Genomic DNA, 17,838 nt, shown 5'->3' on the forward strand with positions numbered 1-17,838 from the left:
ACAAAGTATGTCAGAGATAATACTGTGTTCTTAGAAACTGTAAAAGTTCATTCATTCATTGAGCAAACACTTTTTGAGACCTTTTATGTCCCAGATATTTCTAGGCACTAGAAATTCTGAAATAAAATACAGACCTGAATTTCAATAAAAAGTGTACAGAAGTACTGTATACAGAATTACAGACAGGGTTGCCAATCAAAATACAAGATGCCCAGTTAAATCTGAATTTCAGATAACCAATGAATAATTTTTTAGTATATACGTTTCTTACTTTTTTTCCCCCTAAATCTGGCAACCCTAGATATAGGAATATTTAGGAAAAGCTCCCAACCCAGCTTAGGAGATAAGGGCTGCAAATTTCAGTCAAATGTCAAAAGGGCTTTGATACAAACTGATTAAAATTAGCAGGCCATGAAGACCGATGCTAAAAGCAGGTAGGACTGAAACCATACCATGTTATTCCCAGGTGGAAAAGTAAGCTGTGTTCATTTGTCCTCCCAAACAGCTACTAAATATCTCAGAATATCCTTATAACATACTCAACATAATTAATACCTTTAGTACCACAAGGACTTACAGAACACAGGTTTGTGGGCAAGGTCATCTAAAGTAATTCCTCCTTCAGGACTGTATTCAAAACTGCTCGTGAAGTTGTATTTTGCAGTTCCTTCTGGAGAAACTGTAACTTTTGCAGAGTCTCCCAAAATCACTTGATTGAATTCTGCACGAATAAAAGTAACTGGAGTATCTCCTTTAAAACCTTTCTGTTGACAGAAAGAGACTTTACAATTATACTCATATAGAGAATTTTCCTACATATCTGGCAAATCATTTTGACTTGAACTAAATAGCATTTTCCATGTTTTCCTAACAAGCTATATCACAAATAGAAAAGGGGTAGGTAGAAAGTCATTAAACAAAACTAGTTGTAGCTAACTGTAAAATTCTATGTAAATGCTATTATGTAGGGAGTTTTTAAAAATAATTTTCATGTTTATATTTATAAAAGTATATTGTGAAACATTGTAAATAGTAAGAAAAGCACACAGGAAAACAAATTACCTATAATCTCACTCTAACATGCAAGCACCAGTAACATTTTAGAATATATTTTCTAGTCTTCCCTATGAATATATATATGTGTGTGTAAAAATACACACATACACTTATAGATACATCTCTTATATAACCTTTTAAAACAAATAGAGATCATTCATTACATCCTGTTTTGGAATGAGCTATTTTACTTCATAATAGTGAATACTTTGCCATTTCATTATTCTTGTAATTTTTAAGCTACATCATATTGTAGTTTTATTATTTAAATTAACCAAGTGAAATTAATCACAAAAGAAACTCTGGAAGAATTCAGATCTTTTTCAGAAGAAAAGACCTGCTGTCTAAAAAACAAAAATCACTTCTTGTTTTGCCCATTAAATGTAGTACTCAAATTCCCAGGTATTTTACACACATAGTGATGTGACCTGCTGATTATATAGTCTAACAAAAAGGAAAACTGAGAAAGAAATGCCACTGCAATGTTAAGACCAGCAGGTCTGGTGTTATAGGAGGGTGCAAAAGCATTCTTCCTGTTGGTGCTTCCAATACATCGTCAGGCAACCTGCAGACAGATGTTTAACAGGGAAACCTGAACTCAAAGGCAAATATACTTTCAAGAAAAATGAATAAACTAAGAACTTCTCTAATTTCCAAAAATAAATTTACCAAGTCATATCCATCTGTCACTGTGATCTGCACAGGTCTGCCTGTTGATGACACCTGTTCCATAGCAGCACTTGGGCAAAGTCCCTCTGGTCTTCTTTGGTCTCTGTAAATACAATGAATCAAGCTGTCCCCTCAAGTACCATAGCTGCAGAAGTACCCACATTACAATACATAACCAATACTAGGGAGAACCTAGGAAAATGCCATAGCTAGTCCAGCACTTTTTTTGTACCCTTTCCAAACTTTGCTGCTAAATAGTGCTTTACAGAGCTGGTCACAAGAAGAATTCCATCAGTTAGTGCTAACATGATCTTTACACATATAATTAATCCATCAAGCACAAATCATTCCAAGAAAAAGAGGGTAGGAATGCCATCTCCCTTACTTCCCAACCCCAGCCTCCATCTTTCATGGTATTCTTTGATAGGTTAATCTCTCACTTTTACAAAAATATAACAGGAAAGAAACAACCACAAAGAATAATGGTTAGTCCACCACCAAAAGTTCTGACATATATCTTATTAAGTCAGAGATACTGTCTAATTATTTTACAACACTAATGACACAATTTCAACAATAAATTGGATATAAAGATTTTCTGCCTCAATTCAAAATGGAACTTATGGCAATTCAAACGTTTACTGAGGACACACTATGCTACATCTATCTAGGACTGGTGGTATAAAAAAGAAGGCAATACTTTGCTGTCCCCAGGCTTTATTCTGCCTCTTCTCAGGTACTCCCTCTTTCAGTCATCCAAATACCTCAGATCACTGTCCAATACCCTGTCTCCAGGCTCATTCTGGGCCTAAGTGACCCTGACAATTTTTTTTTTATCAAATTCACATTAGAAATGATCTTTTACATTACTCTCCTTTCCTTTTCAATAGTACCACATGAATTAGACCTTCACTAGCCTGACCCTGGACAAAAGTCTAATTTCTATGAGCCTCAGTTTGACCTTCTGTAATAAAGATAATATAAACTTCTCATGTTTCACATTTGGTGTGAATATCCACTAAAATAGTAAAACTGCTTAATCTATGATGTAGGCACATATGGTGTTATTAATGTGCACTGCTTTTCCTGAATGCACAGTTTCTCCAGGACAAGTAATCTCTCACTCACATTTACAGTCCCTGAGTGCCCGGCACTAACCCTTGTCTTAGCAGCATATTTATTGTGTAATGAATGCAAGAAATCTGGCTGGTTACTAACGGTCAGGGCAGTCAGGCTGGGGGTGGGGGGGGAGGTAGGGGCGGCGGCTCCTGTTGCCCCCAAGAGGCATTCATTTCTTGCCATGTTACTCCTAAGAAGATGCAAGGGAGGGGCACCTAGCTGGTTCAGCTGGTGGAGCATCAGACTGTTGCTTTCCCGGTTGTGAGTTCGAGACCCACGTTGAGTGCATAGATTAAAAACAAAATTTTTAAAAACAAAAGAAAATGCAAGAGAACAGTCACATCAGAAACAGGTTTGATGAAGGACAGGATGGACGGCGTGTCATCTGGGGACAGAGGTGCAGTGTGGACCTACTGCGTGGTATCTGGGGCAAAGCGGAAAGGGGGTTTAAGCCCGGCTTCAAATGGGAGGCCTGAGAGGTTGGCAGTAGCTTCCGCGCCAAGCCAGGTGGGGGGTGTTTAGGTCCATACCAGAGTGCCCTGTGTTCGGAGGCGGCCTTGCGTTTCCAACCGGCTGCAGCTGAAGAGACTGAGAGAACGGGGTGTGGTCACAGGACCACGGTAGAGAGGCCGGAAGCAGAGGGTTTTCTGGGGAGTGATACAGCAGTCTAACCTGAGGCGCCCGCAAAAGTATTTATGCGCAACTATGGCAACTACTAATTACCTCTCGCGAGAATTTAGTTCCGGCAATCACCACAAGTTTATCCCAAGACTCGCGATAAAGTTTTCGGGGAAGGCAACGGCTATTGGGAGGTTTCTGCGCCTGCGCTCTGGAAACAGCGCTTGAGCGTTAGCCTCCCTCCCCGAGTCAGTTCGTCCAAGGTACAACTTTGCCTTGGCATACGCCTAAAGTTTTCCAAGTTTCGATTTTGTTTTCTCGACCCTTTTCTTTCAGTATCCCTACGTAAACCGGGATTTTTGAAAACCGGTCATTTAAATCTTTCTCCATGAAAAATGCAGGTTAACAGTATTTTCAGTGATCCTCTATGCTAAATGAAATAAGTCAAAGATAAATACCCTATGATTTCAGTCATATATGGAATTTAAGAAACGTAAAAGATGAACATAGGGTATTAAACAAAAGCAAACCATAAAACAGACTCTTAACTGTAGAAAAACACACTGAAGGTTGCTGGATGGGAGTGGGGCGGGGAGGTGGAGGAGAGAGAGAGGTTATGGTGATGGGTATTAAGAAGTACACATTTTGGATTGAGCACTGCATCTGATTAATCACTAAATCCTACACCTGACACTAACATTACACTGTTAACTGGAATTTAAATAAAAACTTGGAAGAAAAAAAATTTTAAAGTGAGCGTTTGATATACTGTTGGTGAGTTTGCAAAACAGTCAAAACTGTTGCAAAACACTTCTAGTGCTCAATACTTATACAACATACAATAAACAGACTTGAAGTATATGATATTAATCCCAAATTTTAATACATTTCAAACTCAACAGTAGAGATCTGGAACAGTAAAATACAGTAACAAAAACATGGAAACAATCCAAGTGCCCCTCAATGGAAGAGTGAATAAACTGATCTATAGTCACAAATAACATATTACATAGCAGTCTAAATTAACTACAGCTATACATGGATGAACTTTAGCAATATACATATCTGCAAATGTTGCAATGTTAAGAGCCAGCTTAAAGAGATTCCCACTGGCCAAATCAGAGACAATGTGGGCATCAAAATAAACTGATAATGGATTACAATCCATTGAGTAAAATAGGAATCTACAGGTTCACATTGATATAAGGAAAGAGAAAGAAAAACAATTCCAATCCAATAAGGCAGAGGAAATAATGGGAATAGAGAATTACCATTTGACACCCACTATAGAAGTGGATGATTCAGGTAGGAGTCTCCAGTGGATACTAAAGTTGGTGGGAGGCGGTTTGAGGAGAAGATGGTATTGGCATGATTTTGGAATACTAATCAGTTACAAAGAAGAAATGGTGAAATGAAGAAACCAACAAGATCATGTGATTAAGGTTAACCAGCAGGGTTGGGAGGAGTCTACATTACATGCCTCCTGTTGAGACTCACTGGGAAAAATAAAGCATCATTTTGTGGTATTCCTACCATCAGAGGGACTAGGCTGTAGGCCACCCTATTGAAAGTATGTGTTGTACTTTTTAAAACTGTCAAAGACATAGGGGCACCTGGGTGGCTCAGTGGGTTAAGCCACTGCTTTCAGCTCAGGTCATGATCCCAGGGTCCTCGAATTGAGCCCCGCATCAGGCTCTCTGCTCAGCAGGGAGCCTGCTTCCACCTCTCTGCCTACTTGTGATCTCTGCCTGTCAAATAAATAAAATCTTTAAAAAAAAAAAGCAAAACAAAACTGTCAAAGACATAAAAGATGGGGAACTGTTCCAAATTAAAGGACTATTGGATATGAAGGACATGAAGATACATGACAGCTAAAGGCAAAATGTATTCCTGGATAGTATTTTGGTCCAGAAAGGAAGAGAGACACTATTGGGACAGTGAGCAAAATTTGTACTGCCTCAGTGGATTTAATGGTAGTTTACCAAAATTGCTTTTCTAATATGGAAGGTTTGCTTTTATGTAGGAGACTGTCCCTGTTCAGAAAATATGCAAGAGTGTTTAGGAATCATGGAATATCACATCTGTAGTTTCCTCTGTCGACCCTCAAAATGTCTAGAAAAAGACTAATAATAAAGAATATATGCATGCACGCATGCATACACACACAGTGAGCAATTAAGCAATAAAATGTTAACTATATGAGAATCTGGGTGAAAGTGACATTGAAATTCTTTGCACTGTTTTGGCAACTTTTCTGTACATTTACAATTATTTCAATACACACAGACACATACCACTCTCCATGGAAACATCTGAGGATATAGAATTACCAGAGCCAAATTTTAAAAATAAATTTTATTTCTGCTGTAAACATTAAAATTATAAAAATTAAGAAAAGATCTCTTAAAGGTTGTGGTGTTATAATAAAAAATAAAATTAGACCTATGGAACTATTAAGGCATTTCTCTCTGGATTTCTTCCCAGGTGAGGGCTATGAATGAATTTGCATTGAGCTAGCCATCCTACCCTGCGCATGAAATACATTATGTAATAAGTGAGGCTTATTAAGTCTTCACTAGGGAACTGGATCACTCATGATACCTAGGCATGAAAGTTAAGTACAGGTGTCACTTCCTTAAACATAATTAATCACTGTCAATAAAAAATGATAGTGTAGAGCGCCTGAGGGCAAACCCTTTTGTTCTAGTTCTTTCCTCCTGGAATGCTTAACAATGGCCACTCTCAATTTCCTTAGTCCTTACAAGGAAAGGCACTCAAAAATTTTTTTTTGACTGGTTTAAAATCTCAACTTCCTAAGGAAACATGGAAAAGACGCTCTTCAGTGCTACAGAAAATACAATAGTACTGAGAATCAGAATTTAATCATCTACATATACAAACAAGTTTGGAGGCCAAAAAAAGCTGTAATATTTAACTCTTTAGTTTGGGTTTCAAAGACCTCCACTAAATGACTCATATCCCAATAACTCTTTTCTCATTACTCCAAGGGACTTATTTCTAAATAGCTAATATGTAATCTCCAGTCAATTTATTTCTGATAGCATCCAATAATACAATCAAATGTATTGCTCACCCTCAAATTGATTTAGTCAAAGCAATCAACATCCCAGATTGGTTTTTTTGCAGAAATTGACAAAGCTGATTTTAAAATTCATATGGAAATTCAAGAGAGCCAGAATGGCAAACAATATTGAAAAGAACATAGTTGGAGGACTCACACTTCCCAATTTCTAACTTACTACAAAGCTACTTTATCAAGTAATTAAGTACAGCTTAATCAAGGCATAAGGATAAATGTATAAACAAATGGAATGGAATTGAGAACTCAGAAATAAAACTGTTTATGGACAGTGATTTCTGACAAGAGTGCTTGGACCACTCAACGGGGGAGAGAATAGTCTTTTCAACAAATGATGGTTGGAAAACCATATATCCAAATCCAAAAGAAAGAAGTTGGACATCTATCTCACCATATGTAAAAATGAACAAAAAATGTCAAAGACCTAAATATAAGAACTAAAACCATAAAAATGTTAGAAGACAATATGGGTAAATCATGTTACCCTTTCATTAGACAATGGTTTCTTGGACAGGAAAGTGAAAGCACAAGTGACCAAAGAAGAAAAAATTGGACTTCATCAGAATTTCAAACTTTTGTGCATCAAAGGACACCATCAAGAACGTAAAAAGGGGGCACCTGGCTGGCTCAGTTGGTGGAGGATGCAACTCTTGATCTTGGGGTTGTGAGTTTGAACCCCATGTTGGGTGTAGATTACTTTAAAAAAAAAAGTTAAAAAAAGAAAAAGAGTAAAAAGGCTATCCACAGCACAGGAGAAAAATATTTGTAAATCTATATTGAGTGGATATATAATTTTTGGTGTATTGTTTTTCCATCTTAAAAAACTTCTGATTAGGAAGAGACTACCTCCTCCCAGGTAAACCCATTCATTGAGCTGGCAAAAGTTCCAGCAAGGAGCATGGCTTTGATATGCAAACTAACCAAGCCAGAGCCATACCTTCTATAATCAGGCCCTCACCCCAGGGGGCAATTTTTCTCTGCCTTCATTATCCCATGGCCAGGTATGAGGACATTAAAAGATCACTCATGTAGCCCAAATGCTACAAAATTACTCCAACTAGCCAATACTTACCTGTTTACCCTGTCCTGCTACGCCTTTCCAGAAACCCCAATAAAAGTCATGGTCTAAGCATTCCCCTCCGCCTCCTGACCACCCTGGTGTCTTTCGCCTATGGCCCTGTGTGTGGCAGTGCCTCTTGTCTCCAGGATTTTTGAATATAATAGTTTTCCTGAGCCTCTCCTCCGTCTCCTCTAGTGGCTGCACCTAAACTGACCATTTCATAAAAGAACAGAGTACAAAATCATGTAAGTTTCTACCCTACAGAATATATAACCCTTACACCTCAACAATTTTAAAATGGGCAAAGTATTAAAAAAATTGGACAAAGTATTAGAAGCCATTTTTCCAAAGATGATAATCCAAATGGCCAATAAGCACAGAAAATAGTCATTATGGAAATGCACATCAAAGCCACAAGGGGGAGGTCACTTCACATCCACTAGGATGGCTATAATTAGATAATGATAGTTTTGGGTTAAGACAAAGAGAAATTGGAAGGTGGGTTCACTGCTGGTAGGACTGTAAAATGGTGCAGCTGTTTTGGAAAACATTTTGGCAGATCTCCAAAAAGTTAAACATAAAGATACTATGTGATCCAGCAATTCCACTCCTAGTTCTAAAGCCAAGAGAACTGAAAACACATGTCCACACAAAAATTTGTACATAAATGTTCACAGCTGCATTATTCATAAGACTCAAAAGGTGAAAACAACCCAAATGTCCAATTGATGCATGGACCAAAAAAAAAAAAATGTCCTTACAGTGGAATATTCGGCCATGAAACAGAATGAAGTATTTACCCACACTACAAGCAGATGAACCTTAAAAACAGTATGCTAACTGAAAGAAGCCAGACACAAAGGGCCACATACTGAATGATTCCATTCATATTAAAAGCCCAAAATAGGCAAATCCATATAAACAAAGTGAGCTGGTGATTGCCAAGGGCTGGACAGGAGGAGAGGGAATGAGAAGTGACTACTGGTAGGTCTCAAGTTTTTGGATGATGAAAGTGTTCAAAATTGATTATGGTGATGACTGCACAAATTTGTGAATATGCTAAAAACCACTGAAGTGTACACTTTAAAATGGTGAATGGTATATAAATTATATCTCAATTTTCAGCAAGTTTAAAAATATATTGCTCCTATCTTTTCTTTCCTTAATACCTTACCCCCTTCTCGTATTTACCAAATTCAATCACTGTTACTTTTTCAAAATCTACATCAAAACTGAACTTTTTCAATGAAACTATTTCAAAGTAATTAACATACACCTTAACTCATTATCCTTCTACCCGGGTATCTTGCCTTCACCACAACTGTACAGAGAGAGGTCTATCTCCCTTAGAATAAGGTTGTATCTTATACCACCTTATATACCCCTTGGTATTTACACAAAAACAATATTCATTGAACTACAATTGATATTTACTGTTCTTCTCAATTCTTAGTACACTCACTCACCAATTCTGTATTAAATTTCTGCTTTGTGCCGGGGAACTTCATACATAGAATAGGGTTCTCATCCTCAACAGAATTTACCTAACATTTACAGGGTTTTTTGTATCTTAATTTTTGTTTAGAATCCCCAGTATATTACAAATCTTTCTTGGTATTTCTCCTGACTACCTATTATAATGCTCAGTATACTCAATTAGTAATTGCACGGTAGTGGGGATAAGCCAATGGGTTTTGTAATCATCCTGCTACACCACTGAGTGAGCTCCTGAACTACTCCAAGGAGCTAGGACCCAATTTTCCCAGAGATACTATAAGCTTCATTCACTAATTGAGCCCCTCCTATTTGTCAAGCTTCACTTTCTTGAATCATGACTAAATTGTTACTAGTTTTTATAGTCTTTCATAATTTTTTTTTTCAAAACCACAGAACAATGAAGATATTCAGGGAGTTTTAGTAGACATAAAGGTAGGCTATATATTTTACGCATATAAACATATAATCCCTTTTTAAAAAGTTACTACAGGCAATACTCATCCTTTTCCTACGTGAAAAGTTTAATGCTTATAAATATAGAATACCAATTTATGTAAAATAAGATGCAAATTACTCTTCTAGGTCCAAAGAGCTGAATCTTTAAAAAAGTAATACAGTTTTGACATACTACCAACTATAGTTGTCCAATGGACCTACATGTGCTTTGGAAGGCAGAGTTTTGCAACTTTTTCTTTTATTCAGCTTTATTATGCAGACTTGGAAACTGCTGTGATTTTTTATTCAATTTGGGATCCTGATTAGGATAAGAACAGTGCGAATTATGCCTTACAACCATTGCATTAGTACATCATTGTGATATGGCTTCAAATTGATTGTATATAGAGAAAAAAATAACATTGGAATTAAGGCAGTAACCACATGTGCAAACCAAGCACAATACCCTGACACGGTCCTTAGTAAAAAGCTCTTTTGGTTAGGTGATGGTTGATACTGCTGCATGCAGGTCAATCACTGAAGGATATGCTTCATTTATTTAAAAAAAAAAAAAAAAAATCCCTCCTATTGGCCCACAATGGCCAGAAGCAGCTTTCGGTAATCTCCACTTGTGTCACTCGCAATCATTGTGCCCAGGGTCTTCTGATACATCTGACTGAAGGTCTGTTTTATTTGTACAAGATCAATCTGCATGCAAGAGATATTTTTGATATTAGAAAAAAGCTGTTAAAAGAAAACTGAGATTAGAATTATTCTTTAATAGTGAAAAGAGCCTAATTATAATCAAAGCAGAGGGCAGAAAAAAACACCAAGTGACAAACATTTGACTGCTAGCATTCATACCACTGCTGGCATTACTCAATGAAGGGTGGATTCGCTATTCTGTAAAAATACTGAAGAAGGGTGGTACCAGTTTCATCTATTATCCTCAAAATGCTGGTTATTTAAAAACCATTAAAAAAATAAAACCATTTGATAGGAAGGTTACTCTAAAAAACATAGAAAATAACAACTGTTGGAAAGGGTGTGGAGAAACTGGAACCCTTGTATCCTGCTGGTAGGAATGTAACAATGCAGCTGCTGTAGAAAAAGGTTTGGTGATTCCTCAAAAAAAAAAAAAAAAAAAAAAAAAAAAAAAAAAACAGTGCCCACTTCGGCAGCACATATACTAAAAACAAAACAGAATTACCATATGATACTTCAGTTCCACTTCCAGGTACATACACAAAAGTGAAAAGCAAGGACTCAAGCAAATATTTGTACACCTGTGTTTACAGGAGCCGAAAGGTGGAAGCAATCCTAGTGTCCACTACAGATGAGTAAGAGAAGGTGGTCTACACATACAGAACAGTATTATTCAGCCTGGAAAAGAAATTCTGACACATGCTACAACATGGATAAGTCCTGAAAAAGTTATGCTAAGTGAAAGAAGCCAGTCACAAATGGGTAAATGCTGTATGATTTCACCTATACAAGGTACCTAGAGTAGTCAAATTCAGAGGAAGAGAACGCAGAAGGGCTGCCATGGGCTGGGGAGAAAGGAGAATGGTGAATTATTATATAATGAGTATGGATTTTAAGTTTTACAAGGTAAAAAAAGTTGTGCTGGTAATGGCAGTACAACAATGTCAATGTACTTAATTTAAGCCACTGGAATGCATACTTTAAAATGGTTAAAATGTGAGACGCCTGGGTGGCTCACTGGGTTAAGCCTCTGCCTTTGGCTCAGCTCATGGTCTCAGGGTCCTGGGATTGAGCCCCAGGGAGCCTGCTTCCCCCTCTCTCTCTGCCTACTTGTGATCTCTGTGTTAAATAAATAAATAAAATCTATAAATAAATAAATAAATAAAATGGTTAAGATGTTAAGTTTTATGTTGTATATATTTTATTGCGATTTAAAGAGATCATGCTTAAAAAACCTGGGTCTGAGTATAGATACACAAAGTTTTTTAAAAATACCATATGATTGTTGTCTTTTGAAAAATGATTTATCTTTCCTACCATAATTTATGGCATGTTTTCTTTCAAGTAAGAAGTGCAATAAATATAGAAAGTCAAAGAAAAGAAAGCATTTGAGGTATATTTAGGTAAAGAGAAAAAGGTTGTTTTTTTTTTTTTTTTTTTTTTTTTAAAGATTTTATTTATTCATTTGACAGAGATCACAGGCAGGCAGAGAGGCAGGCAGAGAGGCAGGAGGAAGCAGGCTCCCTGCTGAGCAGAGAGCCCGATGCGGGGCTCGATCCCAGGACCCTAGGATCACGACCTGAGCCAAAGGCAGAGGCTTTAACCCACTGAGCCACCCAGGCGCCCCGAGAAAAAGGTTTTAAAAATAATTTTATAATTAGAAGGCATGCTAAATTTCAAGAATTTTTATATCCAATTGGGTTAATCTGTCATACAGTTTTTTACATTAGCAAAATGAAAAGATAAACATTTTCCAATTGGATATAAATCAGTATTCTCCACAGACCTTCTCAAGTAGGAAAATCTCTTGGCACAGTGATTGGTTTCTCCAACCCAATCCTCTCTCTCGGCATGAGGAGAGTGAACACTGCTTTATATAACCTCTACCAGAGGTGACAAAGGGAGAACATCTTTCCTATTTGTCAGCTGAGGAACCTTTAGGAAATCAACATTCAAAATCCAGTGAAGATCAGGGGCACCTGGGTGGCACAGTTGGTTAAACATGTCATTCTTCATTTCAACTTAGGTCATGCTCTCAGGGTCCTGGGACAGAGCCCTCCATGGGCTCACACTCAGGGTGGGCGGGGGAATCTGCTTGAAGATTCTCTCCCTCAATCCCCTTGTGTTTTCTCTCTCTTTCTCTCTCCCTTTTTCTCCCCCACAAATAAATAAATCTAAAAAAAAAAAAAATCAAGTAGGATCAAATAAGAAAAGAAAGACTCACCTCACTTCGAGTGACCACAATCCTGACCAGGGTGGAGTCATCTGTGCCGGCACCTTTCATAGAATAGTAGAGCCTCTCAGCAAAGAAGGCAGGGCGATTCAGGGCACACTGCACTGCAAGTCAAAGATAATTCACATGTGATGCCTTGACAAGGTATCCATGCTTCAGCTTCATTTATCACTTCCAGCCTGCCTTTGATCCTTCCTTATAGTCACCTCAGAAATCTTGATTTTTCTTAGCATTCATCCATCTTTCTAGCTGCAGACAGGATACCTTTAATTCTAGAGGATTCCCTTTAGCCAATAAATCCCATGTTTTTCTCCATAGATGCAAGAGCTTAGATTCTTTACGTTTTTTTCCCCCTTCAAGGGAGAAAATCTGTGACAATGGTGCCCTGGTAAATATCTTACTTAAAAGAAATAATGACTGAAATCTGAATTCTAGACGTCAAATAAATCGTTTGGCTGACAGAAGGATATGAGATACGTTCCAGTACAAAAAACAGATTTGTGGGGCGCCTGGGTGGCTTAGTGAATCACGTGTAAATCACGGCTGCCTTCAGTACAGTAGTACCTTCTCTCACCCAAGCCCACGCCGGACTCTAGATGACATCATTTTCCCCATCTTCCCCGTCTTGACTTAAGAACTCAAAGATTCTCTTCAAATCAGCCAAGTCCCCACACCTCTGACTCTCCAAAAGCAGCAGCTCTAAGACTCCATTACAAAGAAAGCTCTGAGGAGCGGCGCCTAGGTGGTTCAGTGGGTTAAAGCCTCTGCCTTCAGGGGCGCCTGGGTGGCTCAGTGGGTTAAAGCCTCTGCCTTCGACTCAGGTCATGATCTCAGTGTTCCAGGATCGAGCCCCACATTGGGCTCTCTGCTCCGCGGGGAGCCTGCTTCCTCTCCTCTCTCTGCCTGCCTCTCTGCCTACTTGTGATCTCTGCCTGTCAAATAACTAAATAAAATCTTTGGAAAAAAAAAAAAAAAAAGCCTCTGCCTTCAGCTCAGGTCATGATCCCAGGGTCCTGGGATCAGGCCCCGCATTGGGCTCTCTGCTCAGCAGGGAGCCTGCTTCCTCCTCTCTCTCTGCCTACTCATGATCTCTGTTAAATAAATAAATAAAATCTTTTTTTTTTAGATTTTTTAATTTATTTGACAGAGAGAGGTCACAAGTAGGCAGAGAGGCAGGCAGAGAGAGAGAGAGGGGGAAACAGGTTCCCTGATAAGCAGAGAGCCTGATGCGGGACTCGATCCCAGGACCCTGAGACCATGACCTGAGTTGAAGACAGAGGCTTTAACCCACTGGGCCACCCAGGCGCCCTAAATAAATAAAATCTTAAAAAAAAAAAAACAAAAACAAAAAACAGATTTGAGTCAAAAATTGAGAATGATAATAAGTCTGACATTTTCTCTTAGGAAAATTAACTTAGCAAAGTCTCTTCTTGCAGATGGTAGAAATATACTAACTTTACATGACTGCTTTACCTACAATTACTACAGTACTATTTTTAGGACACTCAATTATTAATACCAATGTGTTAATAACACTCTCTTTAGTCCTATATTCTCCATGAGAATTAAATTTCCATTTCATTGGACAACTCAAAGAACACCAGAAAGTTTTGTTTTGTTTTTAATTTCAAAAGGGAAAGGGGTCTCATTGGATCCTATCTGAAAGGGGTTTTTTGAGGGGTACCTGACTGGCTCAGTCAGTGGACTGTGTGACTCTTCATCTTGGGATTGTGAGTTCAAAGCCCATGTTGGGTGGAGAGATTATAAATAAACTTTTTTTAAAAAGGTGTTTTTTGGGGCACCTGGGTGGCTCAGCCAAGTGTCTGCCTTCAACTCAGGTCATGATCTCAGGGCTCTGGGATTGAGCCCCGATCAGCAGGGAGTCTGCCCCTCTCTCTCTCTATCTCCCTCCCTTCCACCCACCTCCGCTCATGCTGTCTCTCAAATAAATAAATAAAATCTTTTAAAAAAAAAACAAAACATTTTTTTGGGAGCTCAAAATGAGGCTTTGTGTGGTCACACTTGTAGTTCCTTAAGGCTTCCCCATTCACTTCAATGGAAACGCTACATCTACTGTAATTCCTGCTCAGTCTTCATGAAAAGCATACAGAATGAAGACCAAATAATTCCAAATAACCCTTTCTGATCACACCACCACCATTCATAGGGAACTACATATATAAAAACATAGGACTGGCTCAGCCTCTGCCTAAGCAGATTCCTAGGCTATATTAATTTCATCATTTAATGGAAACAACTATTCAAAGCTTTTTCATCTACAAACAAAACAAAGCAAAATGTAGAAGTATCTTACAGATGGTCTTTAAACCACTTTCAACATTTCCAGAAAATTCACGGGCAACACTACTTAGCAAATCTCGATTAGCCACCTGCAAACAAGAAGTACAAGGGTTAAAATATTTTCACAACCTAAAACTGAAGCCAAATCTTCAAAAGAAAAGCTCATACCCTGGAATAAGCCTCCACAGTAGCTTTCAGTTGAGGAAAGCTTCTTGTGGCAAGAATCATGTTAAAGCAGGATTCATCTGTCCCTAGTCTTCCCTCACCAGCTTGATAGAGACGCTGAGCATCTTCCTGAGCCAAATGGTGGTTAACGTTCTGGTTCTCATCACGATTTCCCTGCAAGAGAGGAAGGCAAGAATTGGAAAACATGATACAAGTTCTACTGAAAAATTTTTTAACAATCTAGTCACTTCTGGGGGCGCTTGGGTAGCTCAATGGGTTAAGTCTCTGCCTTCGGCTCAGGTCATGATCTCAAGGTCCTGGGATGGAGCCCCGCATTGGGCTCTCTGCTCAGCAGGGAGACTGCTTCCCCCTCTCTTTCTGCCTGCCTCTCTGCCTACTTGTGATCTCTGTCAAATAAATAAATAAAATCTTTTAAAAAACCCTAGTTACTTTTGGACTTAAAGAACAATTTATTGAAAATCAATGCATAAAGTTTGTCATGTATATCTTCATTCCCTGCCTCCTCAAAAAAAAAAAAAAAACAACAACAAAAAAAGAAAAACATCTCTAGGGGCAACTGGGTGGCTCAGTGGGTTAAAGCGTCTGCCTTCGATTCAGGTCATGATCCTAAGGTCCTGGGATCGAGCCCCACATCGGGCTTAGCAGGGAGCCTGCTTCCTCCTCTCTCTCTGCCTGGTTCTCTGCCTACTTGCAATCTCTGTCTGTCAAATAAATAAATAAAATATTAAAAACAAAAAACCAAAAAGCCAAAAAAAAAACCCTAATTAAAAAAAAAAAAGGAAAGAAAAGAAAAACATCTCTACTAGGAGATATAAACTACCACTCAAGTGAAGAAATTATAATTTTCCTTAGCTGAGATTTAAGATAAATATGTGTTATACTGAGTTCCAGTTTGCTTTCATTCATGCAGCTAAAAGCTAAAGAGCACTTGTTTTGTGTGAGGCTCTGTTAGCCAGGGTTCTCCAGAGAAAGTGAACCAACAGGATGTGCTAGGTGGTAGGGACACAAGAAAGACCAGGTCCCTGCTCTCAAGAATTTAAGTCAAGGGAGGGAATTTATAATATGGAGGCTTCATGAACCTCCTTTCCTTCAGCCAAGTGTAATGATACATCATGTAAATTCTGGCTGTATACATACAAGAGACACACGAACTTTTTAGAAGAAGCTATAAATAACTCAAGTTCTGCTAGACTGTGCCAATTTGTATACCAAACTCTTCCCTGAGAAGAGGAAGGAGACAGCTGGAAAGGGAGCTCTGGGTCTGAGCAAGAGCTAAGCTTAGATGGGCATTTGGTTTCTCTCAAAAACAGAAACACAAATCCAAAAAAAGGAAAGGCTGCCCTCTAGAGTCTCCATGCCTGTCTGTGAACAAAATGGAGAGAGGTGTTCCTGAAGGTGAGATGCTATATCCGTAAGACCACTGGGCACATGGAATATACAGAAGCATATTCTAAAAGGGAGACTATAGGTAGCACATGAAAGATGTTCAGGAAAAACTCTCCAGATGACTGCTTTTGGACTCAAACACAGAACACAAATCTCATTTTCCTGGGAAGACATTCCTCTGCTCACTCCCTGAAAGAGGCCCCTTTACTTCATAAAGTAGCCAGGCTTTAAATTCTGCATAAAGAAACTTAGCACCTCATATAAAGTCTTTTTTTTTTTTTTTTTTTTAGATTTTATTTATTTATTTGGCAGACAGAGATCACAAGTAGGCAGAGAGGCAGGCAGAGAGAGAGAGTAGGAAGCAGGCTTCCTGTTGAGCAGAGAGCCTGATGTGGGGCTCGATGATCCCAGAACCCTGGGATCATGACCTGAGCCGAAGGCAGAGGCTTTAACCAACTGAGCCACCCAGGCGCCCCGCGCCCCCTCATATAAAGTCTTAATAATCACTTAATAATACTAAAAAATGAGTGTTAAGTCTCTATTCCTGCTTTTGTCTTCTTGTGTTTCTTCTTGTTATTGTTTTTAAATGCCAATCTACTCTCCTACTGTTATTCCATCATAGGTAAATTCAATTTCTTCCCAACCATTTGCTTTCTTTTCTCATGTCCACATCCACTGACCCTGGTGCACTGTTTCCTGCCACTATCTCCCTTTGCTCTGAAAAGCATGTTGTCTACTCTCAGATCTCTTGGGACTATCCAACCTTCTATACTAGCAGGAAAGCCACTGACTCCTGATACTGAATCAGTTTGCTGGTCTTCTGCATCATTTATTTCAAATAAACCTTGATCATCTCATCTATAAGTATGTTAATATCATTCCAAATACTCTATTTGGAGAATTTTCTGTCACTTCTCCAGCACATCTGGGAAATCAGAATAAGGAAGGTGCTTATCACCACATTGCTGTGAAGTCCAAGAAATGTTTCTGCATTTCTGGCTCTTCTCACAGTTTTCACTTCCTCTAGCACTTCCGTGATGGTCCTGCATATTTTCAGTTGATGGTCCAATTTAACTGACAGTACAATGCTAAGCTTAAAGTACAAAATTTCATCCCCAGCCTAAAATAGAGAGTCTCAAGTTGATTTCTGATTCCATATAACTTTAAAGAAGTTAATTTCTTTCTTTTTTTTTTTTTTTAAAGATTTTATTTGTTTATTTGACAGACAGAGATCACAAGTAGCGAGGCAGGCAGAGAGAGAGAGAGAGAGGGAAGCAGGCTCCCTGCTGAGCAGAGAGCCCGATTCGGGACTCGATCCCAGGACCCTGGGATCATGACCCGAGCCAAAGGCAGTGGCTTAACCCACTGAGCCACCCAGGCACCCTCTTTTCTTTTTTTTATTTTCTTTTATTTATTTATTTGACACAGAGAGAAATCACAAGTAGGCAGAGAGGCAGGGAGAGAGATGGGGAA

The 17,838-nt window shown here is 38.6% G+C and overlaps 2 protein-coding genes across 11 annotated transcripts in view; both read right to left on the reverse strand.

Moving 5' to 3' along the window:
- CFAP70 (cilia and flagella associated protein 70) overlaps positions 1–3,572 on the reverse strand; it is a 107,796-nt gene extending 104,224 nt beyond the window's left edge. For 4 of the 8 annotated variants that reach the window (XM_013044313.2, XM_004769452.3, XM_013044311.2 and 1 more), the window contains exons 1-3: positions 3,375–3,571; positions 1,726–1,828; positions 578–764 (exon numbers count right to left, since the gene is read on the reverse strand). In XM_013044313.2, coding sequence (XP_012899767.1) covers positions 578–764; positions 1,726–1,788 — 250 coding nt within the window. In that variant the 5' untranslated portion in view covers positions 1,789–1,828; positions 3,375–3,571. Of the gene's footprint in view, positions 1–577; positions 765–1,725; positions 1,829–3,374 lie in introns of those variants that run through there. The other 4 variants (XM_013044312.2, XM_045083472.1, XM_013044316.2 and 1 more) reach the window with 3 other exon arrangements.
- A 749-nt stretch (positions 3,573–4,321) lies between these two features.
- The window catches only part of ANXA7 (annexin A7), a 33,714-nt gene continuing 20,197 nt past the window's right edge, over positions 4,322–17,838 (reverse strand). For all 3 annotated transcript variants that reach the window (XM_004769449.3, XM_004769447.3, XM_004769448.3), the window contains 4 exons: positions 14,962–15,132; positions 14,807–14,882; positions 12,484–12,596; positions 4,322–10,262 (listed from right to left, as the gene is read on the reverse strand). In XM_004769449.3, coding sequence (XP_004769506.1) covers positions 10,140–10,262; positions 12,484–12,596; positions 14,807–14,882; positions 14,962–15,132 — 483 coding nt within the window. In that variant the 3' untranslated portion in view covers positions 4,322–10,139. The remainder of the gene's footprint in view (positions 10,263–12,483; positions 12,597–14,806; positions 14,883–14,961; positions 15,133–17,838) is intronic.

This window comes from Mustela putorius, unplaced genomic scaffold (genome assembly GCF_011764305.1).
Source record: "Mustela putorius furo isolate JIRA1106 unplaced genomic scaffold, ASM1176430v1.1 tig00000698_pilon_pilon_pilon, whole genome shotgun sequence".
Taxonomy (NCBI): Eukaryota; Metazoa; Chordata; class Mammalia; order Carnivora; family Mustelidae; genus Mustela; species Mustela putorius.